Source organism: Eubalaena glacialis, chromosome 6, assembly GCF_028564815.1.
Source record: "Eubalaena glacialis isolate mEubGla1 chromosome 6, mEubGla1.1.hap2.+ XY, whole genome shotgun sequence".
In the NCBI taxonomy this organism is placed as follows: domain Eukaryota; kingdom Metazoa; phylum Chordata; class Mammalia; order Artiodactyla; family Balaenidae; genus Eubalaena; species Eubalaena glacialis.
In genome coordinates, this window is record NC_083721.1 from 3,706,418 (window position 1) to 3,729,776 (window position 23,359).

Here is a 23,359-nt window from a genome sequence, read left to right on the forward strand (position 1 = left end):
GAAGTTCCTGTATGGGAAAATAGAGAGGCAAGGAGGGCCATACAAATTAGGAAGAAAAACAATAAAGAAGGAAAGTCAACTAGGATTAGGTTTAGCTGTAGGGAAGAGAAAAACCCGAAATAGCAGCGACAAAGAAAATGGAAGCTTATTTCTTTCTGGCATAAAAATTGGAGGTCAGAGCCCAGGCCTGGCCCTGCAGCTTTGCTCTGTGGTGTCCTGGGGCACCCGGCTCCTGCTCCCATGGTGCGTATGGCCCTAGATGGCAGCTGGCTGCAGCCGTCTCCCCTGAATGTCAGGCAGCCGGGTGGGTACCAGATGTTTATAAGGCAGGCACCCTTAAAAAGTTGTCACTTGACACTCTCTTTTGCATATCGTTAGCCAGAGCTCACTCATATGGCCACTCTTGCTGTGAGGTCGGTTGGGAATTATAGTTTTTATTCCTGGCAGCCCCCTGTCCCCTAAAAACTGGGGGTTCTATTACCATGGAAGGAGAAGGGAACAGGTATTTGGGGACAGCTAGCAGTTTCTGAATCAATACCCAAGTTTAGTTGTCTAAACTAAGTCACCAACTCACCTTCGGACCGAATCAGGGGTCCCCAGGACATCTGGTGCGTTGCAGAGGGCTCACCATTTCTCAGCGACCGAAAGTCATCGCAGTTCTGTAATTTTAAAAGGAGAAGAAGTACAAATTAGTTGAACAATGTTTATGAGAAATGTACCCACTATCAGGGTTGATACTCTGATTCGTACATGTTCTTTCCTGCTGGAATCGTCAAGTCACGATGGATGAGTTCAGTCAGGGGAGGAGGAGGGGGGAGGCTGGACCACCTGGGCCTCGGGGCCGTGCCAGACGGGATGTTCAGTCGGACGGGGGAGGACTGGACCTCAGGGCTGTGCAGGCGGGGTGCCCAACTGGATGCGGGAGGGCTGGGCAGCAGGAGGGTTGGAGGAAGCAAGATGTAGACCCCTGTGCTGTCTCCAGTTTCTAGCTCTGGCCCCTTGGCCCCTGGGGGCATCGTCTCAGAGTCACCCTTTGTTCTCCGCCTGCGGCAGACACCTGCTCCTTTTAACACCTTTGCCTGATGAAAAGTTTCAATGACATGATAGAATCTGTCTACCATATACCTGCTATGGGGTGCATTGTGTCCCCCAAAAGATGTTGCAGTCCTAACCTCAGTACCTGTGGACGTGACCTTATTTGGAAATAGGGTCTTTGCAGATGATCAAGTTAAGATGAGGTCATTAGGGTGGGCCCTAATCCAATACGACTGTGTTCCTGTAAAAAGAGGACATTTGAACACAGACACAGATATGCACAAAGGGAAGACATGTGAAGACACAGGGAGAAGGTGGCATCGATCCGTCAGGGAGCTGGACCTGGAACAGATTCTCCCACAGCCTCACAAGGAACGGCCCAGCCGACGACACCTTGATCTCGGACTCCCAGCCTCCAGACTGTGCGAGGATAGATTTATGTTATTTAAGCTGCCCAGACTGCGGTACTTCGTTACAGCAGCCCCAGGAAACCAATACAACACCCATCCTAGAGGAGCTTGGAAAGAAATACGTGAAGCTCCTAGTGTAGAGAATTTGAGAACCGGAAGCTCCTTGTCAAAGCTGTCGTGGTCATTGACACCCTAGGGTTTCTAAGGGGCTGATACAGGCTCGGAGCCCCTCAGCGGGCAGGCACCAGGAGTCTGTGTTCCTTTCCTGCTGTTGTTCCAGAAGACCTACCGTTTGAGAAAAAGCGACAGCAAAGTCAGGGCTACACTGCATTTCTTCTGCTGTGCATTCTGACTAATGTTGGGCCCTGATCACCCAGGAAAACCGCCCAAGTTTTGTAAGGAGCACAGGAACAGACGTGTCCCCAAAGGAGAGAGAAATCTGCAATTGCTGAACCAAAGGCCAGCAGAGCCCTCCGTGCCTTCCCCAGCCACAGGTGACACATGACAGTCACTTCACATACTTGTCTGTGGATGAAGAATAACTCTCCAACCCAGAAGTGCAAAGCACATTTCAAATTCAAAGTTCTGAGGAAATGAGAATGTAAAGTTATTCATAATCCCAGCATAAATGCTGAACGGGAAAGAACAAAAACCTGATTAAATAACCTAGTGGCTAGGATTCAGCAGTGTGCCATCGACTTGCTAAAAATCATTTCAAATTAAAATAACATTTTTACACCTAAATATGCATTCGATCACCTGGCGGAGAAGCATTACAGCACCATGACAAGCAAGGTCTGACGTGATGGCCAGTGGAATGGTATGGTCTAAGGAAGGACTCAAGTTAGCCACCCAGCGACACTGGTACTCCACCCAGGACTGCCCACCAGTAAAACCTCATTGCATGTCTTTTAAGGGCCAAGTCTGCAGGGCCCAGCACCTCCTCCCTGAAGTCTGGCCCCAGAAATGCCCAGGCCCTGGGCTTCTGATCACAGAGCAACCCTCCTCATAACACAAAAGATGAGTCCAGAGGTTTAGAACAGCAAAACACCTACGATTTTGCACGTGGTTCCAGGGGATTCCATGCAGATGCGGAGTTTGCAGTGCAGATAGACTACGGAGTTGTTGATGAAGGAAAAGATTTTCAGCTTAAACTGGGCCTTGCTGGAGTTCCCGTTCTCAATCACATTCGTGTGTGTATTGGGGATAGGGCAGCTGGGAAGAGAGAAAGTGACTCATTAGTTCTAAACTGGCCCTCCTGTCCTTGTTCCCAGGTGTCCTTGTTTCCTTACCGTGCACCTGAGTGCACACGGAGCATCCCCCCTGGGCTCCAAGAAGGCAAGGATGGCTAGGTCTCCAGTTCCCAAGAGGAGGGTCTCCTGAGGGCACCACCTAAAACCCGGGTCTGCATCCATGCGTGTCTGGAAATTCAGAGGGTCCAAAGAAGGCTACACAGAGGGGGTGGGTGCCCAGTGCCCCCTGAGCCCCTACCTGTTGTTAATGAAGCCAAACATGACCGGGTCCCTGGCATTGCTGGATGGCGTTGCCCAGCACTCGGTCAGGACCACCGTGAGGTTGCTTTTCTGTTTATAGAGCCCTACTTCAATCTTGATGTCATCACTGGCAGACACGGTATAATTTTGAGGAATAGGAGAGTCTCCAATAAATAACTGCATTTCAGTGACAAAACTTCCAGCGCCATGGAGGTCCTCGATGACGGTGTAAACCCTGCAAGAGGGAGCGTTTGCAGGGGGGGGCTCTGCTTCTGTGACCCTCCTGTTCCCATTTCTCCCCAAAATACAACTCCAAAGAAAGATGGAATTAAAAGAAGACCACCCAAATGAGAACAAGCAAAGAAAGGCTATTTTTTTTTGAGCTGGCTAGAGCTGGGGTCAGCCCCAGTCACTAGAGTTTGGTGGAGACTCAAAGGCAGGCAGAGGAGGGGTGAGCTTCACAGGGGAAAGGGGGAGACAGGCGTGCCCTGATGGGGGCGTCCTATGTGACTGGCTAAGGGAACAGATCCGGCTTTCTCTGGTTGGTTCTAAACTGGAAATGGGGACAAATCTAGGGAAGCTGGCAGTTATTAATCAAGTCTTGGCCACTGCCTATTGTATGTTCAGTCTCTCAGAAGGGTCCTCAAGTGAGTAAAACCCTAAAGAAACCCCCAAGTGATGGTGCTGGGAGGAACGTGAGCTGCAGGGAATTGGGGAGAGACCTCTGCACTCACCCCCACTCTGGGGTGTAGCCCGATGACGTCAGGAGGTCATTCTGGAAGGCACAGTGGATGGGGCTCAGGATCTTCAGGTGATGGATGATGCCCTCTGGGGACAGGTCGTTCCTCAGCGTGGTCCTCACCACCGTATTTGTCATGTTCTGAACACAGACGGGAAACGAGTGAGCTCCCGGGCCCCAGCAGGCCCCCAACATGGCTACGGACCACAGTTCTGGGTGCAGGGGTTGTTTAAAGCTTATCCCCCCAAATATGAAAACCTTGACAACTTTTTCCCAGTATAAATTGCAAAAGAGAACATAACGTCGTGACATCTGGTTTAGCCTATTTCCTGTACCCGCTTTCTTCATTAAAAGAGAACCAGAGACAGACTAGATCAGATGATACCCCAAACAATAGATTAGATTCTTCCCCAAATAATCCCCAAGTACACTTCTGAAAATTAGACAGCAAGCCCTCACCAAAGAAATCGAGTTAAAATAAATTGGTTAAAGTCTGCAACTAAGAAGTACTAGGGATGTCATGTACAACATGATAAATATAATTAGCGCTGCTGCACTTTATATATGAAAGTGGTGAAGAGGGTAAATCCTCAGAGTTCTCACCCCAAGGAAAAAATTTTTTTCTATTTCTTTAATTTTGTATCTATATGAGACAACAGACGTTCATTTAAACTGTAATAATCATTTCATGATGTATGTAAGTCAAATCATCATGCTGTACACCTGAAATTTATACAGTCTGTATGTCAATTACATCTCAATAAAACTGGAATAAAAACTTTATAAAAAATAATCTTTAGCTCTTGGATATTATTAGTCTCTCTAAGTTTTTATACAGATGCTGAAATTAGAATGATTGAAAGTCATAATAATTTTTAGAACTCATTTTCCTTGGTAGAGACTCCTGATGCATTAGCTTCTGGGAACAAAGGTGGATAGGTTCTTAATTGAACGATCCAAAATGGAAACATTTAAACACATTTGAATTGACGCTATCTTCTTTGTTTGCTTTTTAAAATAAAGTGCTTGTGTTCGTATCTCATATTTTTAATTATCTGCATGATGTTTACAGGTCCTGTGGTTTCTTCAGCTCAGAAGCAGACCCTCATTCAGCACATTTAGTTTTACAATAGCCATGAAGCCACATCTCGGATTGGGCTGTATTAGAGGCACCAAGTTTAGAACATGTGTCCTCACAGTGGTGGACATTATGTGCCTTGACTCACTTTGAAAAATGCCTCAGAAAACCTGGACAGTCCCCTGCTGTCTTCACAAGAATTTTACACGTATTTATGAAGATGATTCTGTACTTCGTGAATCTTTGGGGCACGGGCTAACTTCTCTCTTCCTAGTCATACTCTAAACCATCTGAATATGGTACATCAAACTGAGAGGTGAGACCTTAAATTTAACGTAAACATAGATAGTATGAAACATAGTTTGATGCATACAGTACATTAAACTGAGAGATGAGACCTTAAATTTAACTTTTTTTAAAAACAAGGAGGTCAATAAAATTTAACCCCCTTCCCCCCAAAAAAAGAGGAAGAACCTGCTAACCGTACATAATCTGTTGTATTTGTATAACTAAGTCTCCAGGGGGAACCTTAGTTTTTGACAAGTTTCAAAACACAGAAGAGCTCCTGTGGTTTCCAGGGCCTGGATGACTCATAAGAGATGAATTTCCCTCTGCTCTGAAAGGACCCTGCATTTTACTGAATTTAATTGCTAAACCAGGTGTTTGTCTACCACAGAAAAACAAGCAAGTGGGCGAGCAGACGCCTGCAGCCTTGCGTCTGTGCCTCCGTGTAGGAGGTGCTGACTCCCCCGAGGGCAGCCTGGCCAGCCCATCGCACCTGAGCACTGCGGGCAGGAGTGTCTTATTTTCTAGCATCTTTCACTTGAGGTCTGTAGGTCCTGCACCACGTGGACCTGTGAACCACAGCGGCAGCTCTGCCCACACCCGCGCCCGCCCCCCGCCAGCTTGTGTGCAGACTCTGGCTCAGAACTGAAGTCGCCCAGAAGCTGCGGCCCCCCCGCACTCCGCACCTCCCACCATGGCTGCTCGCCCCCTCTCCGTGCGCCCATCTCCAGGTGAGAGTCTTAGGAATCTTTAAGAAAGAGAAGCCAAACCCTGGTTATTTTTCAGTTGTGCTGGCTGGAGGGGTTGGAGGGGGACTGATGAAGGCTGTGGTCACTGGAAACGTCCCAGCTGGTCCGTCAACCCAGCGGCCCTGTGTGTGGGTCTGAGGACCACCCCACCCCCGTCAAGGGGAAGGTGGAATCACGCCTGAGGGCGGCCAGCCGGGCCCACAGGTGCGCGTGGTCCTCCAGCTGCCTGGGCAGCCCTCGCCCCGGGTCTGGCCTCCAGGCAGGCTGGTACCTTGGAGCTGCCTGTGCCCCCGTGCCCCGTGTCCCCTGCCTGCCCTCCCCGGGTCTCTTCTGCGAGAAGTCTCCCACTGTGTCTCCCCTGCCTCCCCTCCCCAGGGCCCTTCCTACTGAAGCCCACGCCAACTCTGAGCCTTTCAGCCCGCGATGTCGCCTCCCTGTGCCCTTGATCTGGGGTCATCAGCAAACCTAGCCCATCCAGAGCCTGGGCTCACCTGCCCCACGAGGAAGCTCACCCAGGGCTCCAACCAGAGCCTCTGAGGGTGCGGGTCCCTTGCCCACCCCGTGCCATCGAGGCCCCTGGAGAGGCAGAGTCGCAGAGGCCGCAGGGCTGGTCCTCGGAGGCCAGGAGATCTTGACCTTGACCACCGTCCCCATAGACCTTGGTGAGCCTCCAGGTCCCACTGGTTAAACGTGGATGACGACACCTGGCCTGGGGGTGATGAGGGGGCTAGACACCCAGCCAGCAGGTCCTTGGGGTCCTCAAGACCTGGTTCCCTCTCCACCCCTGTGCTAGGAAGCAAAGCTGAAGACCCTCAGCCCCACCCCCGCCCAGCCGAGCAGCACAGCATCCCTGAGGACCACCTTCCCCCCAGTGCCATGGCCGGGCCCCTGCTGAGACCGTCCCCCAGCCCACCTCCCACAGGAGACTCTTCCCCTTCGGGCCACCGCCCCACCCAGGGCCGAGCCGTCCCACTGGCCAGAGCCACTCAGACACCCTCCACCTTGTAAATCCTCCCCCATTTCTGGCCTCCCTCATCCGGCTATCTGCACTTGCCCCCTGGGGTCGTGGTCCACCCCCCATACACCCCTTGGGACCACTTCAGCCTCCTTCCAGAAGGCCCCTCCCACCCCCCCGGGCCCAGGAAGCCCAGCCCCACCTTGCTGTACTGGGTGATGGCACCTCCTGTGCCAGGACCTCACGTCTCTCCAGGGACAACACCACCCGATGCTGTTTCCACTCCCCCCGTGCCCGGCGCTGGCTGAACCCATGGAAGGTGCTGCCCGTCTGCCTGGCATGGCCTTGAAAGCAGTGGCCAAGCGTGGGGAGAGGGAAGGATGGGGGGTGAGGGGTGCAGGACCGTCACTGTGGCCTAGAGGCAGCATTTGAAGACGCAGGACCTGGAGCCATCAGCCCGCCGCGTGTTGGACGCTGCAAACCAGAGATGCTGACATGGGCCTAGGACCCCCAGCCCAGAGTCACCCCAGCACTCGGGGAGGCATGGGAGCCCCTCTCTGCACATGAGATGCGAATGCCTCCCGGCCAGGACAAGCCCACTCCCCGCACTGCACCATAGAGGAAAGGCCCTCAAGTAAGGAGATTTTGGATGGGCCACGGCTCTCCAGCCACCCCGCATCCCCACCAATGCACGGGCACACACAACCGTTCACACATTCTTCACAAACACACTCCCACACGCACACACATGCTCGCCAACACACATGCACACGGACACATTCTTATACACATGCACACGTGCACGCATGCACACACGCTCGCCTACGCACATGCACACGAACATGTTTTCATACGCGTGCACACGTGTACACAGGCACACACGTTCACACACAGGCTCCTGGCTTTCCTGCCCTTTCTCCTCCCCCACTGGCTCTCCATCCCGCCTGTGCATCAAAATCACTGGGAGGCTTTTGTAAACCCTGAGTTTCCACCAGAATCCCTGCATCAGGGTGCAGCCTGGTTCCCGGTGAGAGCTCAGTCCTATTCTAACCCTTGGCTGGGTCCTCCTGCACTTAGAGTCGGAGGCCTCGGGGTGCAAGGTCTTCCCGGCCCCCCAGGCCACACGCGGACCCTCCCCGGATCGAGATCCAGACTCCCGGAGCCCCCTCCCCGCGCCCCATGGTGGGTCTGAGCCCGGCCTCACACTCTGCACGACGGTTCCGCACTCGCCCCACGCGGCCACCAGGATCACATGTGTGCTGTTGTGGTCGCTGACATTGCAGGACGGGTGTCCCAGGTACAGGGATGATTCAGGGATGGACTCCTGCTTCAGGAAGCGCTTCTGGATGGCGATGGCCACCTTCTCGATCTCACAGAGCACCCTGACGGCCCCGGTCAGGTTCAGCCGCGGGGACAGGCCCTGGGGGGCTGGGCGGGCACCCTGCACAGAGGCAGCCCCAGGTCCTGCTGGGGTAGGGGGCTGCTCTGGGCCGGGGGTCTGGGATATGTTGCCGGGAGAGTCGCCTGCAAGGCACGAGGAGACAAAGGCATACCGTGGGTCTGTGCTTCGGGACAGCCATGTGAGCCTGGCCAGCGAGGTGGCACAGGGTGGGGGCGGGGCAGGGGGCAGACAGCAGACGGACCACTCTGCACCCTGCAGCAGCGCACACTGGGGTCGCATGTGCCAGCAGAGTCACACACATGCGTGTTGCATGTTCCTGCCAGCCCAGGCAGCTGGGCCTGCCCTGGTTCACCGTGGCCCCCGTGGCTGGGGGACTGAGGGGTCCCCTGCCCTCCCAGACTCTCCCAGGCTGACACTGGGCATGTGCTGAACCCATGGGCTTGGGATCAGCCATCACCCCTGGGGGCCCCTGAGTCTTATCTCTAAACTGGGTTAATGAAGTTTACTCTCTGGATCCTTGCGTCCCTTGCTCCTACTCCAGCTTCCTGCTTCCCTAAAGCACGCTGGGTTTCGACCTCTAGAAGAGCACGAGGCTCTATAAGAGCATCCACCGTCCTCGGAGGGCAGACCCAGGACACACCTCAGCCCTCCCTGAGCCTCCTCTACAGCCCAGCTCTGCCGCCTGCTACCCCGGCACCTGCCCTCTCATCTCAAGGTGCTGCTCACCTGGCTCCCCAGCCCCAGGATGCAGCCCAAACCCCTGCTCATGGCGTTCACAGCCTTCTCAACTGGCCTCACCCGGCCTCGCTGGGCGGGGTGCTCCCCCTCTCTCCCACCCATCTCCTGTAGGCACCACGCTGCAGCCAGCCCACGCTGCGTGCCTGGACCATGCCCGCCTTCAACAGCTCTGTTCTTACTGTTGCACCCACCCACCACACCCTGCCCCACCGCAGACCCCTCTGCTGCTGCCGTCTGAGCCATCCTTTAAGACTAGCTCGAAGACACCTCTTCCAGGAAGCCTTCCCTGACCACACTCACGGGACTGAAACAACTTAGTCTCCTCGGGGCCGCCTGCTTCTGCCTCAAGTAGAGCATATTCCATATTCCTTGAGACACTGTGTTCACTCCTATAAACATCTGTCTCCTCTACTTGACCGCAGATCCCTGGATGGCAGGGGCCAACTCAGGGTCAACAGTGAATCCACGAAGGCCCCATTTAATGGGAAAAGTGCTGCGTGGACAGTGGGGCTGAGTAGAAACGCTTCCATGTCATGTGTCATTTGTCACACAGGCTGTATGTTTTGTAAGATCATCTTTTAGCATCTGAGAGGACGCACCTGAGTTGATGTGTGTATTTTCTCATCAAGGGCATCAGAAGAAGCACTCGGAGATGAGGCACCACCCAGAAGGCTGGAGGGATGTGGAAGGATGGGGCAGCACAGGCACGTGCACACACACACACGTGCACACGTGTGCACACACACGCACGGTACACACGTGTGTGCACATATGCATTGCACATGTGTGCGCACATGCACGTGTGCACATATGCATTTTGCACGTGTGTACACAATGCATTGTGCACATATGCATTGCGGACACTGCACACATGTGTACGCACATGCACGTGTGCACGTATGCATGCTTGCACGTGTGCACACACACGGAAACTTGCCCAAGACATAAAAACATGCCAATCTCGTTTAGAAAAGATGCACTTTGGGGATGAATGTCCTTCAAAGAACAGACTATCTGAGCGTATTCCGGACAAGGGATCCTGAGACTATTACCTTCGCAGGGTCTTCCAGAATATTCCACGGGGAGGTCGGGGGTGCCTCCCTCGCAGCTGCAGGTGAAGGAGCCCAGGCTGTTGCGGCAGGAGGAGCCCGGGGCGCAGTCGTCCTCCCCGCTATCACACTCATCGTAATCTGTGGCATTTAGGAAGCAAGACAGGAAACCCCCACAGGAGGCTTGAGCATCGCGGCTCTGCCCACTGTTTACAGGCAGCCTGCATCTCGGGAACCGAGGTTAAAATTATCAAATGATAGCAAAGATGGCCAGTTCTGCAGGGTTTGGGAGACAGGGCGGTACCCCGATTTTCTGCCGGGGATGGGGGTGGGAGGCGGGTGGCAGGAAGTTTGCAGGGGCTGTTCTGGAAGGAGGATGATGGGGGCGGATGGGAGCGGGGGAGGGTGCAGGCAGCTCAACATCCCCTCAGCTCCCTGGAGACCAGGAGACCAACGGGCCCCACCTGGACCCTGGTATCAGGCAGACGGACCCCAGCACACACTTGCTTTCATCTCTAAGCTCAATTACTTACCTTATGAACCATAATGCGGCTTTACTGCAGAAAACGGATAAAAACCAGGACAGCTTAGCAAAGAACATAAAATCCCCCCGTGACGCCACCTCCCAGGTGTAAGTGTTTGCATGTTGGTGTATTCCTTTCCAGCCTTTTGAAAGGCAGACTGCAATGCAGCTAAGATCACGTTTTATACACAAATGTGAGTCCTGCTTCCATCCCATTTCCTTGGGTCAGGACTATTTTCTATCTCAGCAAACCTCATTTTTAATAATTGCCTGACAGTCCATGGCATGGATTACCAAAATTGACTTACTACCTTCCCTATTACGGGACTGTGGGTTATTTCCAATCTTCTGCTTTTAAAGTAACACTGAGAAGAATGTCTTTGCATGTAAACTATAGTCCACATGAGTTCTGTTTCCTTAGGATGGAGTCCTATAAGTGCTATGATCATGTGCTACATGCAATAAGCAGGATAAAACATTAAGGAAGAAAGACAAATATCATATGATATAGCTTATCGGTGGAATCTAAAAAATTGGTACAAGTGAACTTATTTACAAAACAGAAATAGAGTCACAGATGTAAAAAACAAACTTATGGTTCCCCAGGGGGTGAGGAAGGGATAAACTGGGAGATTGGGATTGACATATACACACTACTAGATATAAAATACGTAACTAATAAGGACCTGCTGTATAGCACAGGGAACTCTATTCAATACTCTGTAATGACCTATATGGGAAAAGAATCTAAAAAAGAGTGGATAGGTATATATGTATAACTGATTCACTTTGCTCTACAGCAGAAACTAACGCAACATTGTACATCAACTGTACTCCACTAAAAATTAAAAAAACAAAAACAAAAACAAAGTAAAAAAAACCCCCAAAAAACAAAGTGGATGAAACATTTTTAAAGCTCTTGACGAATACCAGGAAGTGTGAGCAAATCCTATTCTCCCAGCATTGTGTGCAGGGGCTGCTTCGCTATCAGGATTATCTTTAAAAAAAAAAAAAAAATTCCTTGTAGATGGGCAAAAAGAGTAACTCATTTTAATGGGAATGCCTTTGATTCTTCCATCTTTGTTAGTCGCGTGGGAGTCATCTTTCACATATGGTCTATTTGGGTCTTTTGTGCCTGTGTCTATTGGGTTCTTAGTATTTTATTACCAATGTGTGTGATCGCTCTTTATTTAGGATATAATTCTTCATCAGATTGTTGAAATTACTTTTTGGTTCACTGCTTGCTTTACAGTGGTGACTGTTTTGTTTGACATGAGAGCTTTAACTTTTTATAGAGTCAAATAGTCCAGGCTATTCCTCTGCAGGCTTAACCCTTCTCATTCCAGAGATCAGAAAAATATTCATCTATATTGTCTTTGATTTTATCCATACATGTAATTATAAGCTTTTTATCGTTTATTCTCAGGCATGCTATGTGCTAGGGTCTGAACTGTGTGTCCTCAAAATCTGTGTGTTGAGGCCTTGACCCCCAGTGTGACTGCATTTGCAGGTGGGCCCTTTAGGAGATAATTAAGGTTAACTGAGGTCGTTAGGGAGGGGCCCTGATCCGATAAGACTGATGTCCTTATAAAAAGAGACAGCAGAGCGCTCCCCCTCTACACACACAGAGGAAAGGCCATGTGAGGACACAGCAGGAGGGTGGCCGTCTACACGTCAGGAGCGGGCCCTCACCAAAATCAGCCGGCACCTTGATCTTGGACACCCAGTCTCTAGAACTGTGAGAAAATAAATGTCTGTTGTTTCCATCCGTGGTATTTTGTTACAACTCCAGCTGACTAATACAATATGAGAAGAGACTCTAAATTGCCTTTTCTCCCTGCTTTTCTTTTCAATTATTTTTCCTAGGATCTCCTTGGAAACTGTGCTTGGGAGGAAGTCTGACAGCAGAGAGGGACCTGTCTGCCCTCAGCCCATGGAAGAGCAGCAAAGGAGGGAAGGGCAGGATGCAGCCTGCAGAAAGGGTGCAGCATCCCCGGGAATCTTTGCAGGTTCACCTGAAGATTTTTCAACCCTTAAACCTTTTTTAAAAAAAAAAACATAGGAGCAATAAGAGAGGTGAAGGTCCTATCTGTTTCACATTCTCATCTAATGCAGGGAAGCCCTCAAGAGGAGGCGCATCTTTCAGAAACACAGCCAGTGTCTAGGATTTCACTGCCTCTCCTTTGCAGAGTGAGACGCCATCGGGGTCCAGCCTCTGCCTACCCACTATGAAGGGGTCGCCTCCGACCACCTCCAGCAGAGGGGCATTCTGAAAGGCGGCCAGGAACGTGGCAGACACCTCCCGGACATCCATGTCTGCGATGACCAGCAAGTTGAACTCCACCACGACGCTGCCGCTGTAGATGCGGGTCACTTCCACCTGCACCTCACCTGTGTCCAGGTGCTGAAGCATGGAGGCTGGCAAGGAATTCCGCACCTTTAGAGAAACAGGTCTGGTGAGAAGAACCGCGTGCCGAGAGAGGAAACGGGGTCCTCGTCCTAAGGTGGCTCCTCTGGGGATTGCAGCCAGCAGCAGCGCTGGCCTTGGGAAAGATGTCAAGGCCACACGTCAGTTCTGCCGAGTCCCCAGGCCCAGCACGAATGCCGGTGGGGTCTGAGACACGGAGCCCTGTCCCCCAACCAGAGCCAGCCGGTCAACATGGGGCTAAGTGACAAAGCCCCACCCTACGGGGCTTGTAACTTGGTAGGGGGCTCACAGCGGCATTTAGGATCTGCTGCTCTTAGCTCAGAGCCCCGGAGGGCAGGGCTGAGCAAGTGGTCCTAGGGAGGGACACCACCTCTCCGACTCCACTTTTTCTAGGACAGTCCTTGTGACCCGCATACTGCAGAACATTTCCCTTTCCTTCTTCCTGCTGCCTTTCCAAAAACTGCTTCTCCGTGAGCATCCTACTGAGACAGATAGTTTTAGGCCTCTAAAAGACTTGTTCATTATTCCATCAATTTGGACAGAATCCTACATCACACACCATATTATTCCATTCTAGCCCATCATGGCCAAAATGCCCAGAAAAGTACCCAATCTTGTAATGAGCTTTAAGTTGTGCATATAATGCAAATGTGCTATGGAAGAGCCCACCTCCACGGTTTGCCCTCACAGAGGAAACCTGGTCTGCATCTGAACTGCATGAGGTTCAAGGTACGGGCTCGTGGATTCCCAGCCTTGGGACAGCCAGTGTGAACGAGTCTGTTGTCACCCATCGGCGGGTGCAGACGCCCAGGAGACCCCAGAGCCGCCTGCAGTCACATGGCTGCCACCTTTATCATTGGAAGAGTTGGTCTTCTCTCTCTCTGTCTCTCTTTCTCTCTGGGATTTCCAGAGAGGGATCTGCCAGAGTCTTGGATTAAAATCACTTTTATCTGCATTTCAAGCCAGTCTCAAAGCGAAGTTCCAGGCCCCTTGCTAGGAACTGACAAAGAACAAAGTGACACATTAACCCACAACCTCCCAAAATGTGTCCTAATGTCCTATGAAGGTGTTAAGTTGCATAATTATTTGCTATCCTGAAACTCTAGACAGACGAAAACTGTCCCCCTAAACAGGCAAAAGATGAAAAGTTTTAAAAAGGAGAGATTAATCAAGGAACTTGGGGTAGCAGTGAAGCTGCCTCATGTGACCACCAGAGCTATGTGAACTGATTTCAGTGATTGTTGTTTAATGTGATGTGTAACTATCATTTAACCTAAGGAAGATTTGATATACATATGAATCCAACCATCAACAGCTCTTGAATCCACTCACTGGGCCAGAAGCTGGGGACCTCAGAATAAATCAAGCAGGATCCCCGATCCCCAGAATAAATCAAGCAGGATCCCCAATCCCCAGAATAAATAAAGCAGGATCCCAGATCCAGAGGAGTCCCAGTGGGGCAGTTCCTGGAGGCAGCATGACTTTTATCAGGAACGCTGATGGGATTGAACGGAATCACCAAACAGCGCGGCCACCGGCATTGCTAAGGCGCCACCGTGTTATGACTCCACCAATAGGTGGCGCTGCCGAGCTCTCTCTAGTCTGTATCTTAAACCCCCAGAACAAGGAAAAGCTAAAATGTACGAGATGTCCTCTATGCAAACAAGATCATGACAAGTGCATTCTCTATTCATCAAAGGGTAATCTAACCACCAGCAAAAAGAATATTGAGATTGCTCCTCTAACTAAATTGTAACAATATACCATCCCAAAGAATGCCAATGGGTTGGCAGAGGGCACTGCAAGGAAGAGTAGGAAAAAGAATTTTTTTAAGGTCGGATCATAGTGGCATTATTCACAATAGCCAAAAAGTGGAAGTAACCCAAATGTTCATCAATGGATCATGGATAAAGAGAATGTGGTCTGTCCATACAGTGGAATACTATCCAGCCATAAAAAGGAATGAAGTTCTGATGTTGGTACAACATGGATGAACCTTGAAGACATTATACTCAGTGAAATAAGCCAGACACAAAAGTCACATATTGTATGATTCCATTTCTATGAAATACCCAGAACAGGCAAATCCATAGAGACAGAAAGCACATATCTGGTTCCAGGGGCAGAGAGGAGGGCAGATGATGAGCTAATGAGTTTCTTTCTGAGAGGATGAAAACTTTCTGGAATTAGCTGGTGGTGATGGTTGCACAATTCTGCAAATACAGTCTAAACCTCTGAATCGTGCACTTTAAAAGCGTGAGTTTTACGGTATGTGAAATAGATCTCAATTTTTAAATTTTTTTCTTTTTAAGGCCGGGGGAGGCTTTCTGCTCTACAGGGTCCCGCATCAATAAAGAAGTTTCACTGAACAGGAAACGATGTGAAGTAAGGATGCAGCAGAGGAAAAGGTTGTGTCTCCCACCTGCTGATGTATCTGTCTAATGGCAGATCCAGGACACAAAGGCACCACACCAGAGCTGGAAGTCCCAGCTTCCTTCGGAAACGGGAAGTCTATAGCACCTTCAGGTCTGGGACCCATTTGGCTGCCACTAGGATGCTACCACCTCCCTCCTTCACATCCCAAGAGAAAATAAGGACCGATTTCACCAACTTACCATCCTAAAGAATAGCTCTAGGAAGGCCTGGTACTCCTTGCTGCTTGCGTTGCGGAAGGATTCTAAATACTTGACGTTTGCTATTCTGACTTTTCCACTGAGCTTCTGGGCCGCTGCAGGATGGAGAATAAACACGTTTGGAATGGTATCAGGTAACAGATTATCATCTCTATCTTAATAATAATATTTTTACGTTGGCCAGGAAGAACATCAAACTGAGGCTGATTTGCACTCTGTAAAGAAGGAACAGCGCCTGGTACGCACAGACACAGCCCCCAGCTCCGGAGGACGACAGGACAGAGGCTGGGTGCAGAGGGAGACCCTTCCGGAGGCCGCGGAACCAGCTCAGCCCCTGCGTCTCTCTCCTGCCTGCCTGGAGAGAGTGTGGCAACAACTGGAGTGTGTGACCCGACCTAAAAGCCATCAGGAGCAGGAAGGTGCACAGGTGAGAGCAGAGGTGGACCCATCTCAGGCTGGGGTCACACACGCGCGGGTCGCTCCTCCCTCCAAGCACGGGTGAGACCTTCAGATGGCAGATGTACCCGAAAGCCCAGCACCAGCTCTCCTCCGGGGCTGCCCTGCCTGACCGTTCGGCCAGCAGCAACCTCCACTTCTCCAGCTTTCCATGAACTTGCACTTGCCTTCATCACCCACATCTCCTCTCTAATTTCCCAGTTCACAGCTAATTCATATTTTCAAGCATATAAAAAGAAGTTCTAAACTTTTATGACTTAGGCATCCCCCAATGGGTCATCTTAGGCATCTCCCAAGGGATGTGCACCCCATCTCGAAGACCACTGTCATCAACTCTTAGACAGTTGCCCAAGATTTGAGGACTAATCTGCAATATCAGGTCTGCCCTTGGCTGTTCAGGTAAGCTGGACATTCAAGAAGATATGTGGATGGCAAATGCTAATGAGGAGAAAAGAGGAATTTTATCTGAATATATAACTATCGACAAGGATCAGCTCCACCTTATCAGAGGCTACGTTTGACTTGCTCAGTTCTACTCCCCTCCCTTTTGCTCTGCAGCCCCAGGCTCAGTGGGCGGGGAGGGGGGGCACTCACAGATCTGTCCATCATCATCCTTCCTGAAAGCCAAGTCCAGGTCTGTTAGGAGTGAGGATGGTCACAGGAAATGGATAGACCAGCCACGCACCCATTCCCCTGCCACGTACCCATGAGGACACAGATGAGCGAGCGTCTGCAACCTCTGCAGAGTCTGGAGTGCTTTGCAAAGCAGCCTCTTTGTCCACCACCTGTCCCTGAAATAAGCCCCCTCCTGTGTGGCCTTTGAACACCAGCTGAGTATGAAGTGAGCCACACATTCCTACACTGAGAGGAAAACGGAATCCCAACATCCACAAGTTCATGCAGCTATTTTAAACCTTAACCCACCAAAAATCTTTTTCATGCCCTTTCTCCTCCCTTTAAGAACCAATGGCAAAAGCGTTTCTGAAGCCCGTTACCTGTCCTCACTTTCAGGCGGGCTCTGGCACTTTCTTTTCCACATGCTTTGGCCACAATCTCCACCAGGTACAAAACGCCAGGCTCTAGGCCAGACAGTGTCAGGTTTGCGTTCCGGGTCTCCAGGTGCACAGTGGGGGTCCGCGCAGAAATCAGGGTGAGCTGGAAAGTGGGGCGCAGGGTGAGATCCGCCACCCATGCCACGTGAAAGCCCGTGCTGGTCACATTGGAGACGATGACCCTTCTGATGGGCATGGGAGCTGAGAAGTGGAATATAAGTGCCCTGATTAAAATCAGTCCAACGTTCCCAGGAGACAGGAAGGAGAACCAAACCCCCCACTCGGGGACGTGAGAGTCCTCAGGGGAGGCCATCCCAGGGGAGTCAAGTCCCCCAGCTGTCAGCTGCACATATGGATGCACAGTTCCTGGACAGCCCCTGAGCCCTGGGCTCCCAGGGACGGCACCCCTGCCCCTTAGGTTTGCTCTGTGTCCACCCCTGAGGTCCCGGGACCTCTGGAAACAAAGTTTTCTTGAGCAGGTTCTGGGCGGCTCCTCCAGAGCGGCTGCCCCCCTCAACCCCTGGGCAGACTTCCCAAGGAATCATCATGGTGGGCTTTGCTGGCTACAGACCATTGCTATGGGGGACTTGGGTGATTTACGTGGGCTTAAGAGCTTAGTTTTGGATCTAGCACTGTGCAGCAGAGGAAATGCATCAACGGAGCTGCATTTAACAGTTGGATGCAATCCAGGGCCAGGCTAGCTCAGTGAGCTCACACAGGGATGCCAAGGCCACCTCCCTCCGTGGGAGTCGCAGGGCCAGGCCCGTTCCCTGCACAGAGTGGCTGCCTGCCTCCTGGGGTATCACCCAGGGGTCTTGGTGATAGCTCAAGCCTCTACAAGTAATGGGTAATGTGGAACTGCCGGGGGTCAGTACGGCTGGGAGGGTACAGAGTTGCTGGGGGAGCTGCAGCAGGCTTGGGGGTGCAGAACTTCTGGGGAGGTACAGAAAGGTTGGGGGCCCAACCCTGCTGGGGGGATGTGCCCCGTGCTCAGTGCACTTAATGCAACACATGCCCAGCTTCCTGCTCCAGCTGTCGGCAACCGGGAGGCTTAGGAAGGGGGAGGCCCGGGCTGGAGAGAAAGTGGGGAGACCAATTTCTCACCCTTACGAGACCAGAAGCCGACCGCCAGGGGACAGAGCTGCACTGCTCTGGGTTTGCCCTACCCAGTACTGCTGGACTGCCCGGGACTGGACGACTGTGTGAGCCTTTGCCCAAGGGAGCTCACACACCAGCAGCTCCACGTGGCCCCTGGGACGCACCCTTCCTGCCACTCACCGCAGGCTGGGGTCTTCAGAGATGCAGGCGTGGTGGCCGAGGGCAGGTCTGGGGAGCCGGAGGGTCCAGGGTCTGAGTTTTGTGGCCATGCGGGGTCCAGAGATACTGGCGGTGTGTCCCTCGTGGGGAGGCTGGCGTGCCAGTCAATGTGGTCCATGGGGCCCTGGGTAGGAGCGGGCCGGAAGGGCGGCTCCATGGTGGAGTTTGGGGGCAACCATCCAAGGGAGTCTGATAGGCTGTCCTTGGCCCCAGAAGGGGAGCTGTGGGTTGGCCCAGGAGCCCGGGAGGAGAAGGTGGTGCCAGCCACCCTGCTGGCCGTCCACTGGCTGGTCCCCAGGCCTGGGGCCACACTGGCCTCCTCCTCCACGGCTTGCCCAGTGCTGTTCCTGCCATGACCGAGCATGCCGCTGACCCCTCTCCTGGGTGGGAGCCCTGGGGTCCAGGCCTGGCCTGCTGCAGTGGTGCCCCACGGGTATCCAGGGCTGGGTGACAAGGCGGGGGTCTCCAGGCCGAGGGCTGTTTTTTCTGTGCTGGGACCTGGGGCTGTTTCGCCTGTCACCGGAGATGGCGCACCACCCGTGGGGCTCACCGCGTCACCTGCCGAGACACATCCTCTCTCAGACGGGGCGTCTGGTCTACTCTGGTCAAGAGCCCCCCCAGGTGACCTAAAGAGGGGGCACAGGCTATCCCCACGGGTGGTTAAGAATGTTTGACACGGCCCATGTTCGTGGTCTCCCAAGAGCTCTCTCGGAAGGCCATGGAGCCTCTCCATTTGATCAGTGAGGATGCCGTGACCCCGAGATTAGGGGGTCCACCTGGGAGGCTGCAGAACCAGGACATAAATGCAAGGCTTGGTTCTTGCAGGCCTCAGATGGATCATAGATCCACGGGCCTTTGGGAAATTGGGATAATTTCCCCCAAATGTGTGCTCAGTGTGGGGCTGGGCTCTGGTCACTCTTATCAGCTTGCTGGGCGACACAGGTATAAGAAAAAGGATGGGAGAAGAGAAGCTGTGTGGGTCTTAGGAAGCGGGACAATACACACAGTAGTTAAGGACTAGAGGCTTTCTCCCAGGGAACCATTCTCTGCTGCTTCCTCCAGCCAGAAAGCCTTTGCAGGGATGGCAAACAGGTAGCTGAGCACCTATGCTGCCCACCCTGTGTCCAGAGCAGACATTACTAGTCGATCACAGCATTTTAAGTCTGTATATGACCTCCTCCTTCTTCTGAACTCAGCACTCCAGGTAGCCCCAACAATCTGATCAGACCTGGCCCCCAAAAACATTGGGGCAGAGACATGCCAAGAATGGGGCTCAGAGACCCCACATCAAGGCCTTCTCCATGCTCACCGGGGCTCCTACAGCATCTTGGGCTCCTGTCCACCCAGGGAGGGACCCCTGCCCACCCAGGGAGGGACCCCTGCCCCCAGGGGTTTCATCATGACTTTCTCTGACCCTTTCATTCATAAAAATAATTTAAAATCATACTTTCAAATGGCATTGGTATAAAGACTAGATTCGTAATTGATATTTACTGTTATTAGATTATGTTTTTCTTTTGATTTTAAAAGCAATTAAATCATTCTCATGGGCCCCTGACAGTATGGTGGGCCCCGGGCACTGTGCCCACCCTGCCTGAGGGAAGCCAACGCTGCTCCACCCCAGGTCCTCAGGGAGGGGGCTCAGCCCAGAGCTGGGGGCTTGGGGACGGGGCGCACCGTCGCAGGCCCGGCCCGGTCTGGAGGGGTGGGCATCCCTGGCCGTCCGGCACCGGCAGGTGTACGAGCCCTCGAGGTTGATGCACTGGGCTGCCGGCGAGCAGTCGTGCTCCAGGCTGTCTGCGCACTCGTCCCAGTCTGTGGGCGGGAAAGAGACAGGACGGGAGCGGGTGAGAGAACAGCCGGAGGCTGCTCAAGCAGAGCGCGAGGGTGGCAACTTCTTGCTGACCGTCTTTGCAGCGAACGACCAGAGGGATGGAGCAGGGCGTCAGTGAAGCCCTTGGCATCCAGCACCCGGGGCTGGCGGTGGGGTTCCCTGCACAGAGCCCTCCCTGAAGCTCCTATTTGGGCCAAGGCGACGAACTGAAAGCCCGCCCTTGCCCACCTCCACCGCTGGCTGATCTGGGGGCAGAGATTAGGGAACGTTGGGATTCCTGTGGAGGTATTAGCATCCACAGGTGTGAATATATTCCCCTCTTGTTTATTCTTTGTTCATAAGGTGCTTTCTCTTCCCTATGATGTGCCAACATCCCCTCATATTTAGTGTCTCAAGAAAGAAACAGAAAAGTAACTGAGCCGGGAGATGTCCAGTTAGTATAACATGAACTTTCCAAGACACAGATAGGACGGCTGTAAATACCTCCTCCCCGAGTCTGGGAAATGACTGTGAGAGACCCCAGAGCCCCGTGCCCCTGGGAAGCCCTGACCCTTCTGACCTGGGCAAGGAAGGCTCAGTGAGCCCCCCAGCTCTATAAATCCCCCCAAACCCTCCCCTACCACCGTCCTTTCTCGGCCTCTGAACTTGAACTTATTTACAAAACAGAAATAGAGTCACAGATGTAGAAAACAATCTTATGGTTACTGGGGGGAAAGAGGGGAGGGATAAACTGGGAGATTGGGATTGATATATACACACTACTATGTATAAAATAGATAACTAATGAGGACCTACTGTACAGCACAGGGAACTCTACTCAATTCTCTGCAATGACCTGTATGGGAAAAGAATCTAATAAAAGAGTGGATATACGTATATGTACAACTGATTCACTTTGTTGTACACCTGAAACTAACATAACATTGTACATCAACTCTACTCCAATAAAAAATAAATAAATAAAAATAAACCCTTAAGGAATCAATACTCAAGCTGTATTTCAGGCTGGGAGGAGCCGGGGGTCGGGGGGCAGTCTTCCCACGGCTCTAGAAATCCATCCTTCAGCCCAGGTCCGGCTCTACGGGTCACTGCCTGTCCCATCCCCACCCAGGAGGGCAGGTGGCTCTTAACAGAGTTGCATCTGCCAGCTGGGGAGGCTGGGTGCCTCGACGGGGTGAGGTTACCCTTGGGGGGTGGCTACCAGGCTTCCCGAGAGCTGCAGGCGGGGTCCCCGAGCCAGGCTCAGGGCGCCAGCGAAGCCCGGACTTGGTTGGACTTCAAGTCAAGATAAGGCATGAGTCCAGTTTCGTGCAGAGAAAACTCTGCCACTGAGTGCTCAGAGGCCCGTCTTGTGGTTTTCAGTTTTGCTTCATGTGATCTTCACAGAAGCAGCCCCCACCGAGCCCAGCAGACTCATCAGCTGATGCAGCAGTTACACCCCAACCCAGATCCCCCTGGAGCGCAGCCTGACCTCCAGGTGGCTCGAAGGTGCTGGGGCGTTAAGGCCGGGGCTGGAGCCAGGCCGGCCAGGCAGCAGGGCCACGAGGAGAGCGGAAGTCCCCGTGGAGACCTGAGCTCAAACCGCAGAGCACTGGAAGTTACCTTGGGGAGGTGATTCCCCACCCCCTTCGCTCCGCCAGCACGTGGCTCAGGGGTAAGTCTGAGTAAGATGCAAACAACTCTGCTTTGTCTTGTATAAAAGCCCGAGGCCTGGCAGTTCTTGGATTCAGAGCGGGAGGCGGGTCTGCGAGCTGTGAGAGCTGCCAGGCGGCCTTTGCGCCTCCTGGGCCGCCAGACGAGGATGTGGACCAGCTCCTGGTGCAGGACCTGCCCTCTGCTCCTGCCGGTCCTGAAACTGGGATGAGGATGTAGCCCACTTCCCGGAGGAGGGGGCAGCTGTGACAGAGCCAGGACTCCTGGCACAAGTAAACCCCCAGGAATGAGGCAGGGAGGCCCAAGGATAAGCCGCCCCATCCCTGAAAAGGCAGGCTCCGCGGGAGGCCCCAGACTGTCTTTGGGGCCCAGGTGGCCTTCAGAAGTGAAGCCTGGCCAGAGCCCTCAGCCCTTCCTGGGGGCCAGAGTCAGATTCTCACTCAAAGAGGAAGGTGGTCACAAAGAACTGGGTTCTAACGGCGGCAGGAACAGAGGCTGGACCAAAGGCAGTGCCACCGAGTCTGGAGAAAGCAAGCCCAGCCCAGCAGGCCAGGCGGACGGTGACAGTCCTGGGGCCAGGCTCCCCTGCTCATGCACCGTCTCCCACCGCCCACAGAGGCGACAGGAAGGTCCACTGCGTCTATGATGCTGTCAGGGGTGCGCGGCCGACTGGAAGCTTCGGGGAACATGGCTAGGCCAGTCCTGAGATCACAAGAGAGGGCGCTGCCCCCCGGTACTGTGATGACCCCAGGGGAACCCCTCACACAGAACAGTGCCGCCATCAGACCTCGTTTGGCTGGCGTCTGCACAGAGCATGAAGGCACGAAGGGGCCACGTAGATGCACGTGGAGGCCCAGTGGGTTGTCTGCACTTGGAGCAAATGAGCAGGACGGCCCTTCCTGAGCAGATATTAAGGAAGGGGAGGGGCGAGGGTGGGAGATCCAAGGGGAGCGAAGGGAAGGCAGGAGGGACGGAAGGTGAGGGCTCGGGGACACTGCAGGACCTTCCGGGCCTGAGAACTCCCCCGAGATACGGAAGGGCATCCTAGAGAAGAGTTAAACCGAAATGTCGGCGGTGCTGTCAGACGTGCGCCGGGCACCCCGCTAACCCCACAGCTGCAGGATCCCTTTATTTACCCTCCAGGGGGAATGGGTCAATCTTCCTGTCTCTCAGCTGAGCACACTGAGGCCCAGGAGGCGACATGCCTTGTACAGGGACCCACAGCGACGAGTGTCAGAGCTGGGATTCCAGCCTGCCCCGCGAGGCCCCCTCCCGCCGGGCAGTGTGATCAGGGCCGGAGACCAGGATGCTGCTGAGCTCGGGGCCTCCCCACACGGGGCACGGCCACCCTGGAGGAGGACCAGGACACGTGGCCACCCAGTGACCCGGGCGGGGTGGTATGGGCCTCGGGGAGAAGATGAGGTTGTGACAACATGACCGTCACGCTGCTGGGCCACGTTGATTCACAGACGCGAGAGCTCCCAGATAACCCGGGAAAGCTCAACAGTGCCAACACCACCATTTCTGTGG

General features: G+C 53.1%; 1 protein-coding gene across 1 annotated transcript in view; it reads right to left on the minus strand.

Moving 5' to 3' along the window:
• Positions 1-23,359, minus strand: part of UMODL1 (uromodulin like 1) — a 57,295-nt gene that overhangs the window by 4,290 nt on the left and 29,646 nt on the right. The window contains exons 10-21 of the mRNA XM_061192846.1: positions 20,020-20,157; positions 18,655-18,900; positions 18,304-18,531; positions 16,969-17,226; positions 15,500-15,612; positions 12,680-12,893; positions 9,937-10,074; positions 7,949-8,268; positions 3,673-3,818; positions 2,937-3,173; positions 2,501-2,660; positions 575-659 (exon numbers count right to left, since the gene is read on the minus strand). Coding sequence (XP_061048829.1) covers positions 575-659; positions 2,501-2,660; positions 2,937-3,173; positions 3,673-3,818; positions 7,949-8,268; positions 9,937-10,074; positions 12,680-12,893; positions 15,500-15,612; positions 16,969-17,226; positions 18,304-18,531; positions 18,655-18,900; positions 20,020-20,157 — 2,283 coding nt within the window. The remainder of the gene's footprint in view (positions 1-574; positions 660-2,500; positions 2,661-2,936; positions 3,174-3,672; positions 3,819-7,948; positions 8,269-9,936; positions 10,075-12,679; positions 12,894-15,499; positions 15,613-16,968; positions 17,227-18,303; positions 18,532-18,654; positions 18,901-20,019; positions 20,158-23,359) is intronic.